General features: G+C 53.0%; 1 protein-coding gene across 1 annotated transcript; it reads left to right on the forward strand.

Annotated features, from left to right (window-relative positions):
• The first annotated feature begins 6,991 nt into the window (after positions 1–6,991).
• LOC138746244 (glioma pathogenesis-related protein 1-like) lies at positions 6,992–18,509 on the forward strand. Its single transcript, XM_069904320.1, has 6 exons — positions 6,992–7,408; positions 13,213–13,458; positions 16,556–16,668; positions 16,755–16,837; positions 16,970–16,993; positions 17,089–18,509. Exons 1-6 carry the CDS (start codon positions 7,247–7,249, stop codon positions 17,217–17,219), a joined length of 759 nt encoding a protein of 252 aa, XP_069760421.1. The 5' UTR covers positions 6,992–7,246; the 3' UTR covers positions 17,220–18,509.
• The last annotated feature ends 650 nt before the right edge of the window (positions 18,510–19,159 follow it).

The following is a 19,159-nucleotide window of genomic DNA, read 5'->3' on the forward strand; positions in this document are numbered from 1 at the left end:
CTTCAGCGCTCTTGGCACCCCCTCGCATCCCGGTTCCAATCCCTGGTATCCCTTCAGCCAGTCTCCAGCCTGGTGCGAGTCCCTTGACCACATTTGCCAGTGTGGGTTCCTCAGCAGCAGAGCCCCTCACTGATTCACCACCTTGATCATGGCCCCAAAGATTTTTTGTCAGAATTACATACATGACATCACATACAACCCTGAGATTCTTTTTCCTAAAGGTCAGGCAGAATTTGCTACTTACTGATGATGCAAAAAGAACTGTGAACAGCATCCACATGTAAACAAATAAAGGAATGAAAACATTCTATGCAATACAAAGAGAAGGAAAAAGTCAACCATGTATAAAATCAATCAACTCTCTGATGGAGTTTGTTGTTGAGGAGTCTGATGGTGGAGGGGGAGCAGCTGTTCCTGAACCTGGTGGCACCGAGACCTCTTTCCAGGTGGCAGCAGCGAGATCAGGGCGTGTGCTGGGGATCCTTGATGAAGGCTGCTGTAATGCAATGAAGAGGCGGACTGTGTAGGGCGAAGTCTCGGTAGGGTGGAGGCCGTGTGGGCACAGTTCAACTAATAGGCGGACCGTGTAGGGTGGAGGCCGGCGCGGACCGTGTAGGGTGGAGGCCGGCGCGGACCGTGTAGGGTGGACGCCGGTGCGGACCGTGTAGGGTGGAGGCCGGTGCGGACCGTGTAGGGTGGAGGCCGGCGCGGACCGTGTAGGGTGGAAACCGGCGCGGACCGTGTAGGGTGGAGGCCGGCTCGGACAGGCCGGCGCGGACCGTGTAGGGTGGAGGCCGGTGCGGACCGTGTAGGGTGGAGGCCGGCGCGGACCGTGTAGGGTGGACGCCGGTGCGGACCGTGTAGGGTGGACGCCGGTGCGGACCGTGTAGGGTGGACACCGGTGCGGACCGTGTAGGGTGGAGGCCGGCGCGGACCGTGTAGGGTGGAGGCCGGCGCGGACCGTGTAGGGTGGAGGCCGGCGCGGACCGTGGAGGGTGGAGGCCGGCGCGGACCGTGGAGGGTGGAGGCCGGCTCGCACCGTGTAGGGTGGAGGCCGGCGCGGACCGTGTAGGGTGGACGCCGGTGCGGACCGTGTAGGGTGGAGGCCGGCGCGGACCGTGTAGGGTGGAGGCCGGTGCGGACCGTGTAGGGTGGAGGCCGGTGCGGACCGTGTAGGGTGGAAACCGATCGGACAGTGTAGGGTGGAGGCCGGCGCGGACCGTGTTGGGTGGAGGCCGGTGCGGACCGTGTAGGGTGGATGTCGAGCGGACAGTGTAGGGTGGATGCCGGTGCGGACCGTGTAGGGTGGAGGCCCGCTCGGACAGTGCAGGGTCGATGTCGAGCGGACCGTGTAGGGTGGAGGCCGGCGCGGACCGTGTAGGGTGGACGCCGGTGCGGACCGTGTAGGGTGGACGCCGGTGCGGACCGTGTAGGGTGGAGGCCGGCGCGGACCGTGTAGGGTGGACGCCGGTGCGGACCGTGTAGGGTGGAGGCCGGCGCGGACCGTGTAGGGTGGACGCCGGTGCGGACCGTGTAGGGTGGAGGCCGGCGCGGACCGTGTAGAGTGGAGGCCCGCTCGGACAGTGCAGGGTCGATGTCGAGCGGACCGTGTAGGGTGGAGGCCGGCGCGGACCGTGTAGGGTGGACGCCGGTGCGGACCGTGTAGGGTGGAGGCCGGTGCGGACCGTGTAGGGTGGAGGCCGGCGCGGACCGTGTAGGGTGGACGCCGGTGCGGACCGTGTAGGGTGGAGGCCGGCGCGGACCGTGTAGGGTGGAGGCCCGCTCGGACAGTGCAGGGTCGATGTCGAGCGGACCGTGTAGGGTGGAGGCCGGCGCGGACCGTGGAGGGTGGAGGCCGGCGCGGACCGTGTAGGGTGGACGCCGGTGCGGACCATGGAGGGTGGAGGCCGGCGCGGACCGTGGAGGGTGGAGGCCGGCGCGGACCGTGTAGGGTGGACGCCGGTGCGGACCGTGTAGGGTGGAGGCCGGCGCGGACCGTGTAGGGTGGAGGCAGGTGCGGACCGTGTAGGGTGGAAACCGATCGGACAGTGTAGGGTGGATGTCGAGCGGACAGTGTAGGGTGGATGCCGGTGCGGACCGTGTAGGGTGGAGGCCGGTGCGGACCGTGTAGGGTGGAAACCGATCGGACAGTGTAGGGTGGATGTCGAGCGGACAGTGCAGGGTGGAGGCCGGCTCGGACAGGCCGGTGCGGACCGTGTAGGGTGGAGGCCGGCGCGGACCGTGTAGAGTGGAGGCCCGCTCGGACAGTGCAGGGTCGATGTCGAGCGGACCGTGTAGGGTGGAGGCCGGCGCGGACCGTGTAGGGTGGACGCCGGTGCGGACCGTGTAGGGTGGACGCCGGTGCGGACCGTGTAGGGTGGAGGCCGGCGCGGACCGTGTAGGGTGGACGCCGGTGCGGACCGTGTAGGGTGGAGGCCGGCGCGGACCGTGTAGGGTGGACGCCGGTGCGGACCGTGTAGGGTGGAGGCCGGCGCGGACCGTGTAGGGTGGAGGCCGGCTCGGACAGTGCAGGGTCGATGTCGAGCGGACCGTGTAGGGTGGAGGCCGGCGCGGACCGTGGAGGGTGGAGGCCGGCGCGGACCGTGGAGGGTGGAGGCCGGCGCGGACCGTGTAGGGTGGACGCCGGTGCGGACCATGGAGGGTGGAGGCCGGCGCGGACCGTGGAGGGTGGAGGCCGGCGCGGACCGTGTAGGGTGGACGCCGGTGCGGACCGTGTAGGGTGGAGGCCGGCGCGGACCGTGTAGGGTGGAGGCCGGTGCGGACCGTGTAGGGTGGAAACCGATCGGACAGTGTAGGGTGGATGTCGAGCGGACAGTGTAGGGTGGATGCCGGTGCGGACCGTGTAGGGTGGAGGCCGGTGCGGACCGTGTAGGGTGGAAACCGATCGGACAGTGTAGGGTGGATGTCGAGCGGACAGTGCAGGGTGGAGGCCGGCTCGGACAGGCCGGTGCGGACCGTGTAGGGTGGAGGCCGGCGCGGACCGTGTAGGGTGGACGCAGGCGCGGACCGTGTAGGGTGGAGGCCGGCGCGGACCGTGTAGGGTGGAGGCCGGCGCGGACCGTGTCGGGTGGAAACCGATCGGACAGTGTAGGGTGGATGCCGGTGCGGACCGTGTAGGGTGGAGGCCGGTGCGGACCGTGTAGGGTGGAAACCGATCGGACAGTGTAGGGTGGATGTCGAGCGGACAGTGCAGGGTGGAGGCCGGCGCGGACCGTGTAGGGTGGAGGCCGGCGCGGACCGTGTAGGGTGGACGCCGGTGCGGACCGTGTAGGGTGGAAACCGATCGGACAGTGTAGGGTGGATGTCGAGCGGACAGTGTAGGGTGGATGCCGGTGCGGACCGTGTAGGGTGGAGGCCGGTGCGGACCGTGTAGGGTGGAAACCGATCGGACAGTGTAGGGTGGATGTCGAGCGGACAGTGCAGGGTGGAGGCCGGCTCGGACAGGCCGGCGCGGACCGTGTAGGGTGGAGACCGATCGGACAGTGGAGGGTGGAGGCCGGCGCGGACCGTGTAGGGTGGAGGCCGGCTCGGACCGTGTAGGGTGGAGGCCGGTGCGGACCGTGTAGGGTGGAGGCCGGCGCGGACCGTGTCGGGTGGAGACCGATCGGACAGTGCAGGGTGGATGGCGGTGCGGACCGTGTAGGGTGGAGGCCGGTGCGGACCGTGTAGGGTGGAGGCCGGCGCGGACCGTGTAGGGTGGAGGCCGGCGCGGACCGTGTAGGGTGGAAACCGATCGGACAGTGTAGGGTGGATGTCGAGCGGACAGTGCAGGGTGGAGGCCGGCGCGGACCGTGTAGGGTGGACGCAGGCGCGGACCGTGTAGGGTGGAGGCCGGCGCGGACCGTGTAGGGTGGACGCCGGTGCGGACCGTGTCGGGTGGAAACCGATCGGACAGTGTAGGGTGGATGTCGAGCGGACAGTGCAGGGTGGAGGCCGGCTCGGACAGGCCGGTGCGGACCGTGTAGGGTGGAGACCGATCGGACAGTGGAGGGTGGATGTCGAGCGGACCGTGTAGGGTGGAGGCCGGCTCGGACCGTGTAGGGTGGAGGCCGGCGCGGACCGTGTAGGGTGGAGGCCGGCGCGGACCGTGTAGGGTGGAGGCCGGCGCGGACCGTGTAGGGTGGACGCCGGTGCGGACCGTGTAGGGTGGAGGCCGGCTCGGACAGGCCGGCGCGGACCGTGTAGGGTGGAGACCGATCGGACAGTGGAGGGTGGAGGCCGGTGCGGACCGTGTAGGGTGGAGGCCGGTGCGGACCGTGTAGGGTGGAGGCCGGCTCGGACCGTGTAGGGTGGAGGCCGGTGCGGACCGTGTAGGGTGGAGGCCGGCGCGGACCGTGTCGGGTGGAGACCGATCGGACAGTGCAGGGTGGATGGCGGTGCGGACCGTGTAGGGTGGAGGCCGGTGCGGACCGTGTAGGGTGGAGGCCGGCGCGGACCGTGTAGGGTGGAAACCGATCGGACAGTGTAGGGTGGATGGCGGTGCGGACCGTGTAGGGTGGAGGCCGGTGCGGACCGTGTAGGGTGGAAACCGATCGGACAGTGTAGGGTGGATGTCGAGCGGACAGTGTAGGGTGGATGCCGGTGCGGACCGTGTAGGGTGGACACCGGTGCGGACCGTGTAGGGTGGAGGCCGGCGCGGACCGTGTAGGGTGGACACCGGTGCGGACCGTGTAGGGTGGAGGCCGGCGCGGACCGTGTAGGGTGGACGCCGGTGCGGACCGTGTAGGGTGGAAACCGATCGGACAGTGCAGGGTGGATGTCGAGCGGACAGTGCAGGGTGGATGGCGGTGCGGACCGTGTAGGGTGGAGACCGATCGGACAGTGGAGGGTGGATGTCGAGCGGACCGTGTAGGGTGGAGGCCGGCTCGGACCGTGTAGGGTGGAGGCCGGTGCGGACCGTGTAGGGTGGAGGCCGGCGCGGACCGTGTAGGGTGGACACCGGTGCGGACCGTGGAGGGTGGAGGCCGGCGCGGACCGTGTAGGGTGGAGGCCGGCGCGGACCGTGGAGGGTGGAGGCCGGCGCGGACCGTGGAGGGTGGAGGCCGGCTCGGACCGTGTAGGGTGGAGGCCGGCGCGGACCGTGTAGGGTGGACGCCGGTGCGGACCGTGTAGGGTGGAGGCCGGCGCGGACCGTGTAGGGTGGAGGCCGGTGCGGACCGTGTAGGGTGGAAACCGATCGGACAGTGTAGGGTGGATGTCGAGCGGACAGTGCAGGGTGGATGGCGGTGCGGACCGTGTAGGGTGGAGGCCGGCTCGGACAGGCCGGCGCGGACCGTGTAGGGTGGAGACCGATCGGACAGTGGAGGGTGGATGTCGAGCGGACCGTGTAGGGTGGAGGCCGGTGCGGACCGTGTAGGGTGGAGGCCGGCGCGGACCGTGTAGGGTGGAGGCCGGTGCGGACCGTGTAGGGTGGAGGCCGGCGCGGACCGTGTAGGGTGGACACCGGTTCGGACCGTGGAGGGTGGAGGCCGGCGCGGACCGTGTAGGGTGGAGGCCGGCTCGGACAGGCCGGCGCGGACCGTGTAGGGTGGAGGCCGGCTCGGACAGGCCGGCGCGGACCGTGTAGGGTGGACGCCGGTGCGGACCGTGTAGGGTGGAGACCGATCGGACAGTGCAGGGTGGATGGCGGTGCGGACCGTGTAGGGTGGACGCCGGTGCGGACCGTGTAGGGTGGAGACCGATCGGACAGTGCAGGGTGGATGGCGGTGCGGACCGTGTAGGGTGGACGCCGGTGCGGACCGTGTAGGGTGGAGACCGATCGGACAGTGCAGGGTGGATGGCGGTGCGGACCGTGTAGGGTGGACGCCGGTGCGGACCGTGTAGGGTGGAGACCGATCGGACAGTGCAGGGTGGATGGCGGTGCGGACCGTGTAGGGTGGAAGCCGGTGCGGACCGTGTATGGTGGAGGCCGGCGCGGACCGTGTAGGGTGGAGACCGATCGGACAGTGCAGGGTGGAGGCGGGCGCGGACCGTGTAGGGTGGACGCCGGTGCGGACCGTTTAGGGTGGAGGCCGGCGCGGACCGTGTAGGGTGGAGGCCGGCGCGGACCGTGTAGGGTGGACGCCGGTGCGGACCGTGTAGGGTGGAGGCCGGCGCGGACCGTGTAGGGTGGAGGCCGGCTCGGACAGGCCTGCGCGGACCGTGTAGGGTGGAGACCGATCGGACAGTGCAGGGTGGATGGCGGTGCGGACCGTGTAGGGTGGAAGCCGGTGCGGACCGTGTATGGTGGAGGCCGGCGCGGACCGTGTAGGGTGGAGACCGATCGGACAGTGCAGGGTGGATGGCGGTGCGGACCGTGTAGGGTGGAAGCCGGTGCGGACCGTGTATGGTGGAGGCCGGCGCGGACCGTGTAGGGTGGAGGCCGGTGCGGACCGTGTAGGGTGGAGGCCGGCGCGGACCGTGTAGGGTGGAGACCGATCGGACAGTGCAGGGTGGATGGCGGTGCGGACCGTGTAGGGTGGAAGCCGGTGCGGACCGTGTATGGTGGAGGCCGGCGCGGACCGTGTAGGGTGAAGGCCGGTGCGGACCGTGTAGGGTGGAGGCCGGCGCGGACCGTGTAGGGTGAAGGCCGGTGCGGACCGTGTAGGGTGGAGGCCTGCGCGGACCGTGTAGGGTGGAGACCGATCGGACAGTGCAGGGTGAAGGCCGGTGCGGACCGTGTAGGGTGGAGGCCGGCGCGGACCGTGTAGGGTGAAGGCCGGCGCGGACCGTGTAGGGTGGAGGCCGGCGCGGACCGTGTAGGGTGGAGGCCGGCGCGGACCGTGGAGGGTGGAGACCGAGCGGACCGTGGAGGGTGGAGGCCGGCGCGGACCGTGTAGGGTGGAGGCCGGCGCGGACCGTGTAGGGTGGAGGCCGGCGCGGACCGTGGAGGGTGGAGACCGAGCGGACCGTGTAGGGTGGAGGCCGGCGCGGACCGTGTAGGGTGGAGGCCGGCGCGGACCGTGTAGGGTGGAGGCCGGCGCGGACCGTGTAGGGTGGAGGCCGGCGCGGACCGTGTAGGGTGGAGGCCGGCGCGGACCGTGTAGGGTGGAGGCCGGCGCGGACCGTGTAGGGTGGAGGCCGGTGCGGACCGTGTAGGGTGGAGGCCGAGCGGACCGTGCTCCTTATATCCGGAGCACTTTCTTCCGCTCTCTTCACCCCGGAAAGCGTGTCTCGATGAGTGGAGAAGAAGTATGTGAAATCAGGAACTTCCTGCTTGAATGTTCCGCACCGTGAACGTTGCGATATGGAGGGAAAGGTTTCATTCTCCGCACTGCTTTACTTCGCGATGTTTGGAGTGCGAACAGCCGCTGACATTGAGAATGGGGACTTCATGCAGGAATGCGTCAGCACCCACAATCGATATCGCTCTGAAGTCGTGCCCCCCGCCAGCAACATGCTGTACATGGTAAGGAGAAACAACGCTCTTGATGTGGTGGTGAAAGAGCCACAGTGTGCAGGCGTCGTGGTGACACAATGCTGGAGCAACTCAGCGACATCACTTTGCTACATAAGTAACGTTTCCGGCTCAAGCCCCCCAAAATTGGGATGGATCGATCTTTGGTGCATAAAGTATCATTATCTTTTCTACAAAAAATTCTTTATAGAGCAACAAGTTCTTATCTTTGGTCTATGAAGTACACTTGTCTGACCTGCTGAGTTTCTCCAGAGTTGTGAATTTTCTGGCTCATGTAACACATGTTCATGTGTTGTGACATGTCTGGTAACAAAGTGAGGGTTCGAGTGAACTGGGGTAAATGTGATCTCGTTCACTCTGTGTGTGGTTTAAACGCCCGAGTGAATCGTTCATGATGAAACCAAATCTTGCAACAGCAGAAAATGCTGAATCCACTCGGTGTCTGTGCAAATGGATGGAGAGTTGCCGTTTCGGTGAAAATGAGGGCAGTGCCCACCCAAACGAGCTGGAGAAACTCGACGTGTCACGCAGCAGCTGCAGAAAGTAAAGGGGAACTCCACTGGCGAGGACGAATCTCGATTCTTTTGTCATTTTAAAATGTTACCCTTTTGATTATTTTGCGGGATTTTTTAAAATAAAAGTTTAAACATTTTAATTCCCACAGGGCAGAAGCCGATTCCAGTCATTTAAGTCCCTGCCGCCCTGGTTGTCCTTTGGTTTGAAGGATACACGTTGTTGTGCATTTCAACGGTGGACACGAAGTCCCAGTGTGGAAGCCCAGAGTCCAGCACAATGTGGGGCAACGGGAAGTCCCTTTCGTCATCACCGTGGCTGTTGCTTCGTGACGCGGTTCAGTTTTCCGTCAGTTTTTGGCAGGATCTGACTTGCAAAATTGGTGAAGGATCTGTCAACAGCCGCAGCTTCTAGTTCTCTTGGCTGGACGTCACTGCACCTTTATAGCCCTTGCATGGACAATCACAATCTTGAGGTCTCCTTCAATTCACTATAGAGCAGCTGGCGAGACATACGGTGGTCGTCCACCCACCACATCTAGGCTCTGATGACCAGGGGCTCAATGCTGGTCCCCAAGACCTCCAGGTTGGAGGCATGGTCTTGCCAACAGATCCCAAGGGTGTAACAGAGGGCACACCTGTAAAATTTCTCCAGTGGTTTGACGTGAAGTCCGTACAGAGTCCAGGTCTCACATCCACAGAGGAGAGAAGGGATGACAACAGCTCAGTAGACTCTAGGCTTTGTGGAGATGAGGACATTGTGTCGACTGAGAACTCTGGTATGCAGCCTCTCCAGAGCCTGGCAGGCCTTGCTGATCCTGGAGTCAGTTTCTTTATCCAAAGACCCATCACTGGACATGATGCTCCCCAAGTGTTTGAAGCTGTTTACATTTGTCAGCTGGGTGTCTTCAACAGTGATTCTTGGTTCGATGATGTTGGTGTTCGGCACGCATTGATGGAGTACATCAGACTCGTTCAGGTTGATGATCAGGCCAAATTAACACTGTACATTTTGAAGAGTGGGAAGAAACTAGAGCACCCAGAGGGAACCCACGCAACACGAAGAGAGCATACAAACTCGGGTGGCTGGCACTGTAATAGCATGGCATTAACTTTTCTAATTTAAATGTAGGCATAGAGCACCGTAACAGGCCCTCCCGGCTTACAAGCCGGTGCTGCCCAATTAACCTACAAACCTCGTACATTTTGAAGGGTGGGAGGAAACCAGAGCATCCAGAGGAAACCCATGCAGACAAAGGGAGAACGTACAAACCCCTTACAGACAATGGTCACTGGTGCTATAACTGATCCACAAACACCATTTTGAATGGTGGGAGGAAACTGGAGAACCCAGAGGAAAACCATGCAAACTCCTTCCAGACAGCACCTGATTCTGTCAGCAGAATGCCAATGTTTTGAAGTCAAGCACACTGCTCTCTCAGTTCTAATGAAAGAACCTTGTCAGTTAACAGTTCTCTCTCCACAGACGCTGGTGTGGCTCGGTGAGTATTTCCATTATTTGAGTTCTTCCAGTACTCATTGTTGAGCCAACACTAACGAAAGTGAGAACCTTGTCACTTTGCTCTTTGTGGGATGTTGCAGGTGAAAAATTACTGTATCCATTTCTTTTCTTTCTTTTTCAATCTTTTTATTATTATTATAATTTATAAACACATACAGTTCAAAGAGATATAAAAAAAATACATAGTAAGTAATGAATTAATACAGAGATATTAAACAATAATATTACAGAATATGTATCCATTTCATTATTAAATATCATTGAGTATTCTTTCAAAGAAATTGGTTATATATAAGCATGCTTGCTTGAGACTTGTTCCGACTCGATATGATTTGGACAGAAATTCCATTAATTCCTGAGAGACAAACAACAGTGTCAAATAGTGAGGCTGTAATTCCTTTCTCTAGGAAGAGTATCAAGGCTACAATGAAATTATTAGGAAAATCATGAAAGTCGATGAGTGTGAGAGATTGTTGTCATATTATTGTCCAAGATTTTGGACTATTTTGCAGGACATCCCTGAAGAAGCTGATCAAACTTCTGCTGTGGAAAAAGTGAAGAGTTAGAGAGAGAGTTGAGGGGTGAGGGAGAGAGAGTTAGTATGGAGCAAAAACATTATCCACTAACGGCTGTGCCACCGTCCCACTGATTTACAGCAATTCTCTGGCCTTCTGCAAAAGCCACCAATCTATACATTTGATCTTCCTTACTTTGCAGTTTTTTTTCCAAGCAGAAGGAAATACGCAAAAGCTGTGGCGTGTGGCCTTCATGAAACAATATCAGTAACTTGAATGTGAATCTCTGAAACATTTAGGCAACAAAGCCACTGTTTGCAATCATCAATAATTTGGAAGAATATTCCATTTTTGAGTTTAAAAATGCATTCACCAATAGATAATTAACTATTGAGCAACAAAACCTAAATGACAGGGTTTCAATGCCTTTATATTCCTTTTAGTGACTTTTATTGGACTATTATTTTCAATCCAGAAATGATTACAAGTCATCCAAACCCTAAAGTTTAGGGCAGCACAAATTGCATAACGCTGTTACAGCACCAGCGATCAGGACCAGGTTTTCAATCCCGTGCTCTCTGTAAGGAGTTTGCATGTTCTCTCCATGTCTGCATTGGTTTCCTCTGGGGGCTCTCCTCAAAATGTATTGGGGGTTGTAGGTTAATTGGGGGTGACTGGGCAGCACAGAGCCATGGACTGAAAGGGCCTGTTACCATGCTGTTTGTCTTACTCCATAAATCTTCGTCCGCGAAGCCAAGCCAAAGAAAAAAAAAGTGTGTTCTACCATAGAATAGATGGTGCCCAGTGTAACCCCACTCACTCATCTTAAATCCTTCCTTTAATCATGTTCATGGGATTTCAGTTGTCCTTTGAGTAGTTTTGGAGGAAGATTTCCCACCCCTGTAGAAGGAAATATTTTCTGACAAGCAAAGTCCAAATTTAGATTGATTTTGTTGGTGTAAAATTTCAAATTTGTTATTTGGCCATCATAAAGTTCCCATGTTGCTGAATGATAGAATCTGGGAGGTTTTGAAGAGAATGCAGGGAGAATAATATGGGATTAATACAGGATTAGTCATAAATAGGTGGTTGATGGCAGGCACCATCTCAATGGGCTGAAGGGCCAGAAACCAGCACTGTATCTCTCCATGATTCTATGTTCAAATAAATCACTTAATCGCGTTTGAAATTTGTTAAAAACCCAGTGGATCTGCAGAAACAATTCTTTATGTCCCACCCAAGGGTAATTGTGTTTTTATTCTTATTGGGGAGGGGGGGGGAGAGAATGAAATCTCTGGAGCAACGTACAAGATGGAGCAACTCAGAAGGTCAAGAAGTGTCCATGGAAGGCAATAGTCAATCAATGTTTTGCACAAAAAGCCCTTCAGTTTTTAGATTTATTGTCCGAGTACATACATGACATTATGTACAACCAAGAGCTTCTTTTTCCTGTGGATGAAGCGGAATTACCATTACATCAATATCACTGGCTCTCCGCTCAGCTCTGAATCAGCAACTCATGCTCTTGATCGACTGCACCTCAGGCTTCAACACCATTATTCTCTCAGTGCTGGTCAACAGACTCCAAGCCCTGGGTCTCTGCACCCCCCTTTCTGCATCTGGATCTTTGACTTCCTCATCGGAAGACCACAGTCCTTGTGACAATCAACACAGGTGCACCTCAAGAATGCGAGATTAGCCCACTGCTCTACTCACTCACACACACACACACAAGACCTTGTAGCCAGGCACAATTCCAATGCTATCTATAAATTTGCTGTTAACACCAGAGTCGTCAGCAGAATCACAAATTGCAATGAGGAAGTGTACAAGAGGAAAATAGATCAGTTGGTTGAGTAGTATCACACCAACAACTTTGCACTCAGTGTTAGCAAAACCAAGGAGATGATTGTGGATATCGGGAAGAAATCAGGGGAACATAAACCAACTCTCATCAAGGACTCCGCAGGAGAGAGTCAAGGACTTCAAATTCTTGGACATCATCATGTCTGAGGATGTGTCCTAGAGCCTCCATGTCGATGCAATCACAAAGAAGGCTTGCTAGCTGCCAAACTTCCTGAGGAGTTTGAGGAGATTTGGTACATCACTAAAAGACTCTGGAAAACTTCTACAGGTGTACCATGGAGAGCATTCTGGCTGGTTGTGTCACTGACTGGGATGGAGGTACCAAGGCTCAGAAAAATCTCCAGAGAGTTGTTAGTTCAGCCTGTGACATCGAGGACATCTACAAGAGGTGGTGAATTAAGAAGGCAGCCTCTATCCTCAAGAACCCACCACCCGGGCTTCACTTTGCTGTCATTGGGAAAAAGGAGCCCGAAGACAAGCCCTCAGAGGCACAAGGACAACTTCTTCTCCTCTGCCATCAGATTCCTGGATGAACCACAGCCACTAATTTCCTCTGACTTTTTCTTATACTTGTTTAATTTATTTTATAAGGTGGTTTATACACACACAGATATTCTATGTTTGCACTGGAAAACAAATTATGTGCTATTAATGACAAGAAATTCTGATTCTGATATTGGTTGTGGGAAAAAAGAGCACAAAGGAACAAATAGGGAAATCTAAACAGACTGCAGTACCGGTTTGGGGCGGGGGGGGGGGGAGGGAATATCAATATCATCAGTCCTTAAATATGTTCCTGATTGGGTTTGTTGTTGAGGAGTCTGATGGTGGAGGGGGAGCAGCTGTTCCCGAACCTGGGGGGGGGGGGGGCGAGTCTTGTGGCACCGAGACCTCTTTCCTGATGGCAGCAGCGAGAACAGGGCGTGTGCCGGGTGGTGGGGATCCTTGACGATTGCTGCTGCCCTCCGACGGCAGTGTTCCCCGTCGACGTTCTCGATGGTGGGTAGGGTTTTGCCTGTGATGTCCTGGGCTGTGTCCACGACTTTTGGCAGGGCTTTATCAGGACTGATGAAATTTCTTAGTGCTTAGTCATTTAAAATCTTCGTTGTTGACCCTCTTTACGTGGAAAGAGTAATGGAAGTGTGGTAAAAACACAATGCTGGAGAAACTCAGCAAGTGAAACAGTGCACTTTATATCGCAAAGATACTGACCTTGATGAAGGGCTCAAGCCCACAACGTTGGTCATGTATCTTTATCTTTGCTTTCTAAAGTACATTGTTTGACCTGCTGAGCTGCTCAAAAGCAAATATTCAACACAGATTGTTTCTGATATCACGGCTACAATTCTTTAATTGGTTGATATCTGTCTTAATTTCTAGTCCTGGGATAGGATTCTTGCTGAAGCAGCCCTTTCATGGAGCAAGAAATGTAGATTTGCACATAACAGCGACTTAAAAAGGAATTGGAAACTTCATCCAACATTCAAGACGATTGGAGAGAACATCTTTGTTAAAACAGGTTCCACTTTAAATGTTCCTGCTGCAATAAAAATGTGGTACGATGAGGTCAAACATTATGGCTATGATTCTCAAACATGCAGTGCGGTGTGTGGCCATTACACCCAGGTAGGCTATTTGTGCACAAATGATAATCCGAGATTTTACATTATGCTCAATGGTTTGCAGTTGATCAGCAATCAATGGTTTACATGACAAGTAGTCGTTCTTTATTACATTATATATTTAAATGAACCATGTAGAAATTACCTGTTTATTGTCCCTTCAGAGGCATGGAGTATTAGAGAGGAAAGAGGCCCTTCTACCCAACTTGCCAGCACTGATGAAAATATCCCACCCACACTAGTCCCACCTGCCTGCATTTGGTCAATATCCCTCTAAATCTATCCTATCATCTCTGTATCCATCCAAATAATAATACTAACTGCCTCCTCCAGTAGCCCATTCCATACACCCACCACTCTCTGTGTAAAATGTCACCTCTCAGGTTTCTATTAAATCTCCCTCCCTCTCACCTTAAAAAATGTCCTCTGGTTCTCAATTCCCCTCCTCTGGACAAAACTCTCTGCATGTATCAGATCTATATATCTCATGATTTTGTACTCCTCTATGAGTTCACCCTCATCCTCCTGCACTCCAAGGAATAAAGCCCTAGCCTACTCAACCTCTTTCTACACCTCAAACCTTCAAATCCTGGCAACGTTCTCATAAACTTTCTCTGCACCCTTTTCAGGCTGACATCTTTCTGAGAGCATAGTGATTGAAAGTGAACCAACATCTTGTACAACTGCAATGTGACCTCCCAACTCCTATACAGTACTCTGACTGAGATCAAAGAGCCGTCTTTTTTTGACCACCCCATCTACCTGTAATGCCATTTTCAAGGAACTATGTACCTATACTTCTAGATTCCTCTGCTCTGCAACACCCCTTACAGCCCTACAATAACTCTGTAGGTCCCACCCACAAACTTTCCAAAATGCAACACCTCTCGTTTCTGTGTTTTAGCACGTCCATACCCCTCCTGTCCATGTACCAGTCCAAATTCTTTTTAAATGTTAAAATTGAGCCTACATTCACCACTTCAGTTGGCAGCTCGTTTCACACTCCCATCATTCTGTGTGTGAAAAGGTTACCGCTCAAGTTTCCACTAAACTTTTCCCCTTTCACCCTTCACCCATGTTCTTTCATGTGTGTTTATCTCGCCAACACTCAGTGGAAAAAGCATACCTACATATACTCGTCTATACTCCTCAATTTTAAATACCTCCATCAAATCCCTCATTTTTCTATGCTCCAGGGAATAAAGTCCTAACCAGTTGAACCTTTCCCTGTAACTCAGTTCCTGAAGTCCAGGCAAAATCCCTGTAAATCTTTTCTGTATTCTTCCAATCTTATTGCTATATCTTCTGTAATTAAGTGACTAAAACTGCACACAATACCCCAAATTTGGCCTCACCAATGTCTTGTATAACTTTACCATAACATCCTAACTCCTGTACTCAATACTTGGATTTACGAAGGCCAAGATGCTAAATGGCTCTCTTTAGAAGACTACACAAAAGAGTCTGGAAAAACAACCAACTGAAAAACCTCACAAAGATAAGCGTATACAGAGCCGTTGTCATACCCACACTCCTGTTCGGCTCCGAATCATGGGTCCTCTACCGGCACCACCTACGGCTCCTAGAACGCTTCCACCAGCGTTGTCTCCGCTCCATCCTCAACATCCATTGGAGCGCTTACATCCCTAACGTCGAAGTACTCGAGATGGCAGAGGTCGACAGCATCGAGTCCACGCTGCTGAAGATCCAGCTGCGCTGGATGGGTCACGTCTCCAGAATGGAGGACCATCGCCTTCCCAAGATCCTGTTATATGGCGAGCTCTCCACTGGCCACCGTGACAGAGGTGCACCAAAGAAAAGGTACAAGGACTGCCTAAAGAAATCTCTTGGTGCCTGCCACATTGACCACCGCCAGTGGGCTGATAACGCCTCAAACCGTGCATCTTGGCGCCTCACAGTTTGGCGGGCAGCAACCTCCTTTGAAGAAGACCGCAGAGCCCACCTCACTGACAAAAGGCAAAGGAGGAAAAACCCAACACCCAACCCCAACCAACCAATTTTCCCCTGCAACCGCTGCAATCGTGTCTGCCTGTCCCGCATCAGACTTGTCAGCCACAAACGAGCCTGCAGCTGACGTGGACTTTTTACCCCCTCCATAAATCTTCGTCCGCGAAGCCAAGCCAAAGAAGAAGATAATCCTGTCCACCTGTGATGCCCTTTTCAAGGAATTATGAATCTGTATTCCCAGGTTCCTCTGTTCTACCACACTCCTCAATGCCCAACCATTCACTGGGTATTCCATTCAGATGAGAAGGAAGTGATTTTTCAGAATTCCTGACTCAACCTCTGGACATAAATGAGACAAGAATTGATAAGATTTTTGTTTACAAAGTCACACAGAAATAAATGATCAGACATGAAGATAGACACCCAGTAGTACAGGATCCGCCATCAGATTTCTGAATGAATAATGAACCACAGACACTATCTCATATTCTCTTCTTTTGGCCACTATTTTTTAACGTAATTAATCACAATATTTGCTGTTATGTCCTCGGTTGTACCATCGGAGGTCTTAATAAACACTCAGCACTCACCACTCATTGTGATGTGGTTCTTACAATGTGCCGCACTGACCATGCTCACCACTCAAGTGTGATGCAGCTTACAGTCCTGCAGTGTTCATGCTCCAGCATAAAATAGTCCCAAGTTTCCAGTGTTTATAACATTTGCACCTGTAATATTGCTGCAAAACCACAAATTTCATGAGATGCGCATGACAATGAATTCTGATTCAGATCTAATGGAGCAGACGTCAGGGTCAAATTGTATTTTGCCACTTTTATATCCTCTGGAACCTCTTGTCTTTTGTTTCTCTTCTTACCATTTTCGACAAGTGGAGAATCTGCACTAAGTACCAAACATTGTCACTGGGCTCCAATATGATATTTAAAGACACTTCTGACTTTCAGTGGGTGTCCACGAAACCAGCATTAAAGATAGAAAAGTACCAATTTAAGTTTCAGACAGGAAAGTAATTTTTTAAAGTGGATATCATCAATTTTCCCCATGAATTTTGCAGCTTTGCTGAGAATAGAAAATCATAATTAACAAATTTCTCCTGTATTTTGAATTTTAAGCTTGTCTGGGCATCAAGTTACAAAGTTGGCTGTGCAGCTCAGACCTGTCCACAAGGAATTACTGACTTCAGCTCTGCACCTTCAATCATTTTTATTTGTGATTACGGACCACCGTAAGTCTCTTTCTGATGGGTTATTTTTAGATGGTGCTATTAACAATAACTGGACATTAATATTTGTGTATCATTCTTACCCACAGTGGAAATTATCCAACGCCACCTTATTTAAGAGGAAAAGAATGTTCTATGTGCCCTAAAGATTGGTGTGAAAATAAATTGTGCAGTAAGTTTCGGTCACATAAGCTCTTTGCACATTTCAGTGATCATTCAGACTTTTAATACTGACCAAGATGAACTCATTTCTAGCATGCCACAAATTTAGTCATTGATATGTATTCATTTTCTTTTTAATCAGGAAATGACACACGTGATAAGACAAGTGAGTACAATTTTGATATTAAGCCTTAAAATTATTTATTTCATATTGCTCAGGGAATGCAATCTATCCATGTCCTTTTTTTTTTCTTTTTGCAGGTGATTCAAATTCTGCATGTAACAATTACTGTATTGCTGTTTTAGTAATTAGACCATTGTCCCTTATTATCATTGTCGGTGGAGTATACTTAGTTCAACAAAAGTACACCAACATGTTTGCCTATATGTAATTGTCAATATTTTTATATCTGTATTTACTATATCAAACCTGAATTTGAGCGAAGGAAAACAGTGAAACCATATAAAAAATATAGAAGTTCCCCCTTTTCTTTGCCCTGATTGCCCACTCATCCAAACTCCCAACACCCTCAACTCCTGCCTATCCGAGCTTCCGACACGCTGACTGTGGATCCTCACCCAGGCTATCAACCCATCCGAGCTCCCGATGCCCTGGCTACCCATCCATCCGAGCTCCTGTCACCCCAGCACAGACTCTCTCCTAGGCCTTAGCCACACGCCCATCTGAGCTCCCATTGCAGACTCACCTCTCGGTCCTGGTCATCCGAGCTAATGATGCCTTGAACGACACAGATAATTGCAGTTAAAAGTCGACCCAACCTACCCCCGCCCCCACCCAAATTTGACTTGAAAAATTGGTCCAAAAGATTTGACGACTACACGAGTACAATCAAATATCAAGTATTGAGCCAGATTCTTGGTCTCCATTGGATTATAACCCAACAACTTTTAATTCTATTAACTTGGAGCGATTCAGAGCAGCACTCCATTTGAGGATCAAAAATTGCAGTTCACAATTTTTTTTCAGAACTTCAAGGTGAACACAAAGATAACTTCAGATTTGCTGTGAGAAACATTTATATTCAATTTAGCTTGTTTAATTGAATATTGATGCTCTCACATTGCGTTAGTTCAACTGTCCTCAAAATGTTTTGCCGCTGATTTTCATTTGAACAGCATCTGATGCCTTTTATGTCAGTGTCCAACAACAGTCGGCCAGCATTGATGGAATCTATTTGGCCCGATACTGCCTTTCCACAGTCTCAATGTTCTGGTGAAACCTTTCACCATGTTCATCACTGACGGCACCAAGATCAGCTGGGAAGTTCAAGTACAAATGCAGAAAATATATTTTTTTTCTTTTTAAAATATTTTCATTGAATTTAACATTAATCCTACAGTCTACTTAAACAATTTTTTTAATGACATGCTGCACTTCATGGTTTTGTATGCTTTAAGTGTCGTTTGGTGCTCTGTGGTTGGCAAGAAAATTATCAACGGCGGCGGCGCACATCCTCATGGCGAACCGGCCCCGCTTGTATCGCCACGTGGCGGGGCAGCCACGGAGAAATGGCGTCGTCAGAGGTTTCTCTCTGACTCCAGCCTCCCTTCCAGCGCCCACCCTGGGCGACGATTATGATGTCACAAGGCACCAGGTGACTGAGTTCGTGCTGCCCTTAAAGGGACACGCTGAATATGAATAAAAACCGTCGTTAACCACCCTCAACGTGGTGGCTGTGTCTCTTCCACTGCTCACACCCACACACGTCTTTAAATGCCTTCCACGATATTTTCACCAGGATCACTTGCAGATCTTTGAAGTGCTCGTCATTGATAACATGTCTGATTTATGGACCAACAAAAATGCCTTCCTTAATTTTGACATCAGTTATTCTTGGAAACATCTATCTCAACTAGTGAAATCCATCACCTTTACTGTTCATTGCTTTCATAAAATGTTTCATATGAAGAGGAGGCAGAAATATCTTTTTATGGTTTATGTGCCTTTCTGATCTAGAACCAAATGCTTAGAGAGTGGCCCGTTCTCATTATCCCATTCACTAATGAAACAACAGTATTTGGTGTATCCGAGCTCTATTCCTAGTAGCAGAACCAATACTTTTAGATCACCACATATGTTCCAGTTGTGCCTGTTAGTGTTTCAGTAACGGATCCATGTTATTGTTGATTTCGGTCATGTGTACTGAAGGATGGACATTGCCATTGTGTAGCAGGACAGGTTTTAGGCTTAACTTTGATGAAATGATAAAAAGATGATATTGTTGTGGGTTATGCAGTGTTTTCCACATCTGGTTCATGCATTGAGGCATATTCATCTGTTTCATCTAGGCTCCATGTTACTGGTGGCTTC

Source organism: Narcine bancroftii, chromosome 11, assembly GCF_036971445.1.
Source record: "Narcine bancroftii isolate sNarBan1 chromosome 11, sNarBan1.hap1, whole genome shotgun sequence".
NCBI classification, from domain to species: Eukaryota; Metazoa; Chordata; class Chondrichthyes; order Torpediniformes; family Narcinidae; genus Narcine; species Narcine bancroftii.

Coding starts and splice junctions, on each gene's coding strand:
- LOC138746244 (XM_069904320.1), top strand. CDS start 7,247: ATGGAGGGAAAGGTTTCATTCTCCGCACTGCTTTACTTCGCGATGTTT. Junction 16,669..16,754: donor ATTTGTGATTACGGACCACC/GTAAGTCTCTTT, acceptor TCTTACCCACAG/TGGAAATTATCCAACGCCAC. Junction 16,838..16,969: donor GTGTGAAAATAAATTGTGCA/GTAAGTTTCGGT, acceptor CTTTTTAATCAG/GAAATGACACACGTGATAAG.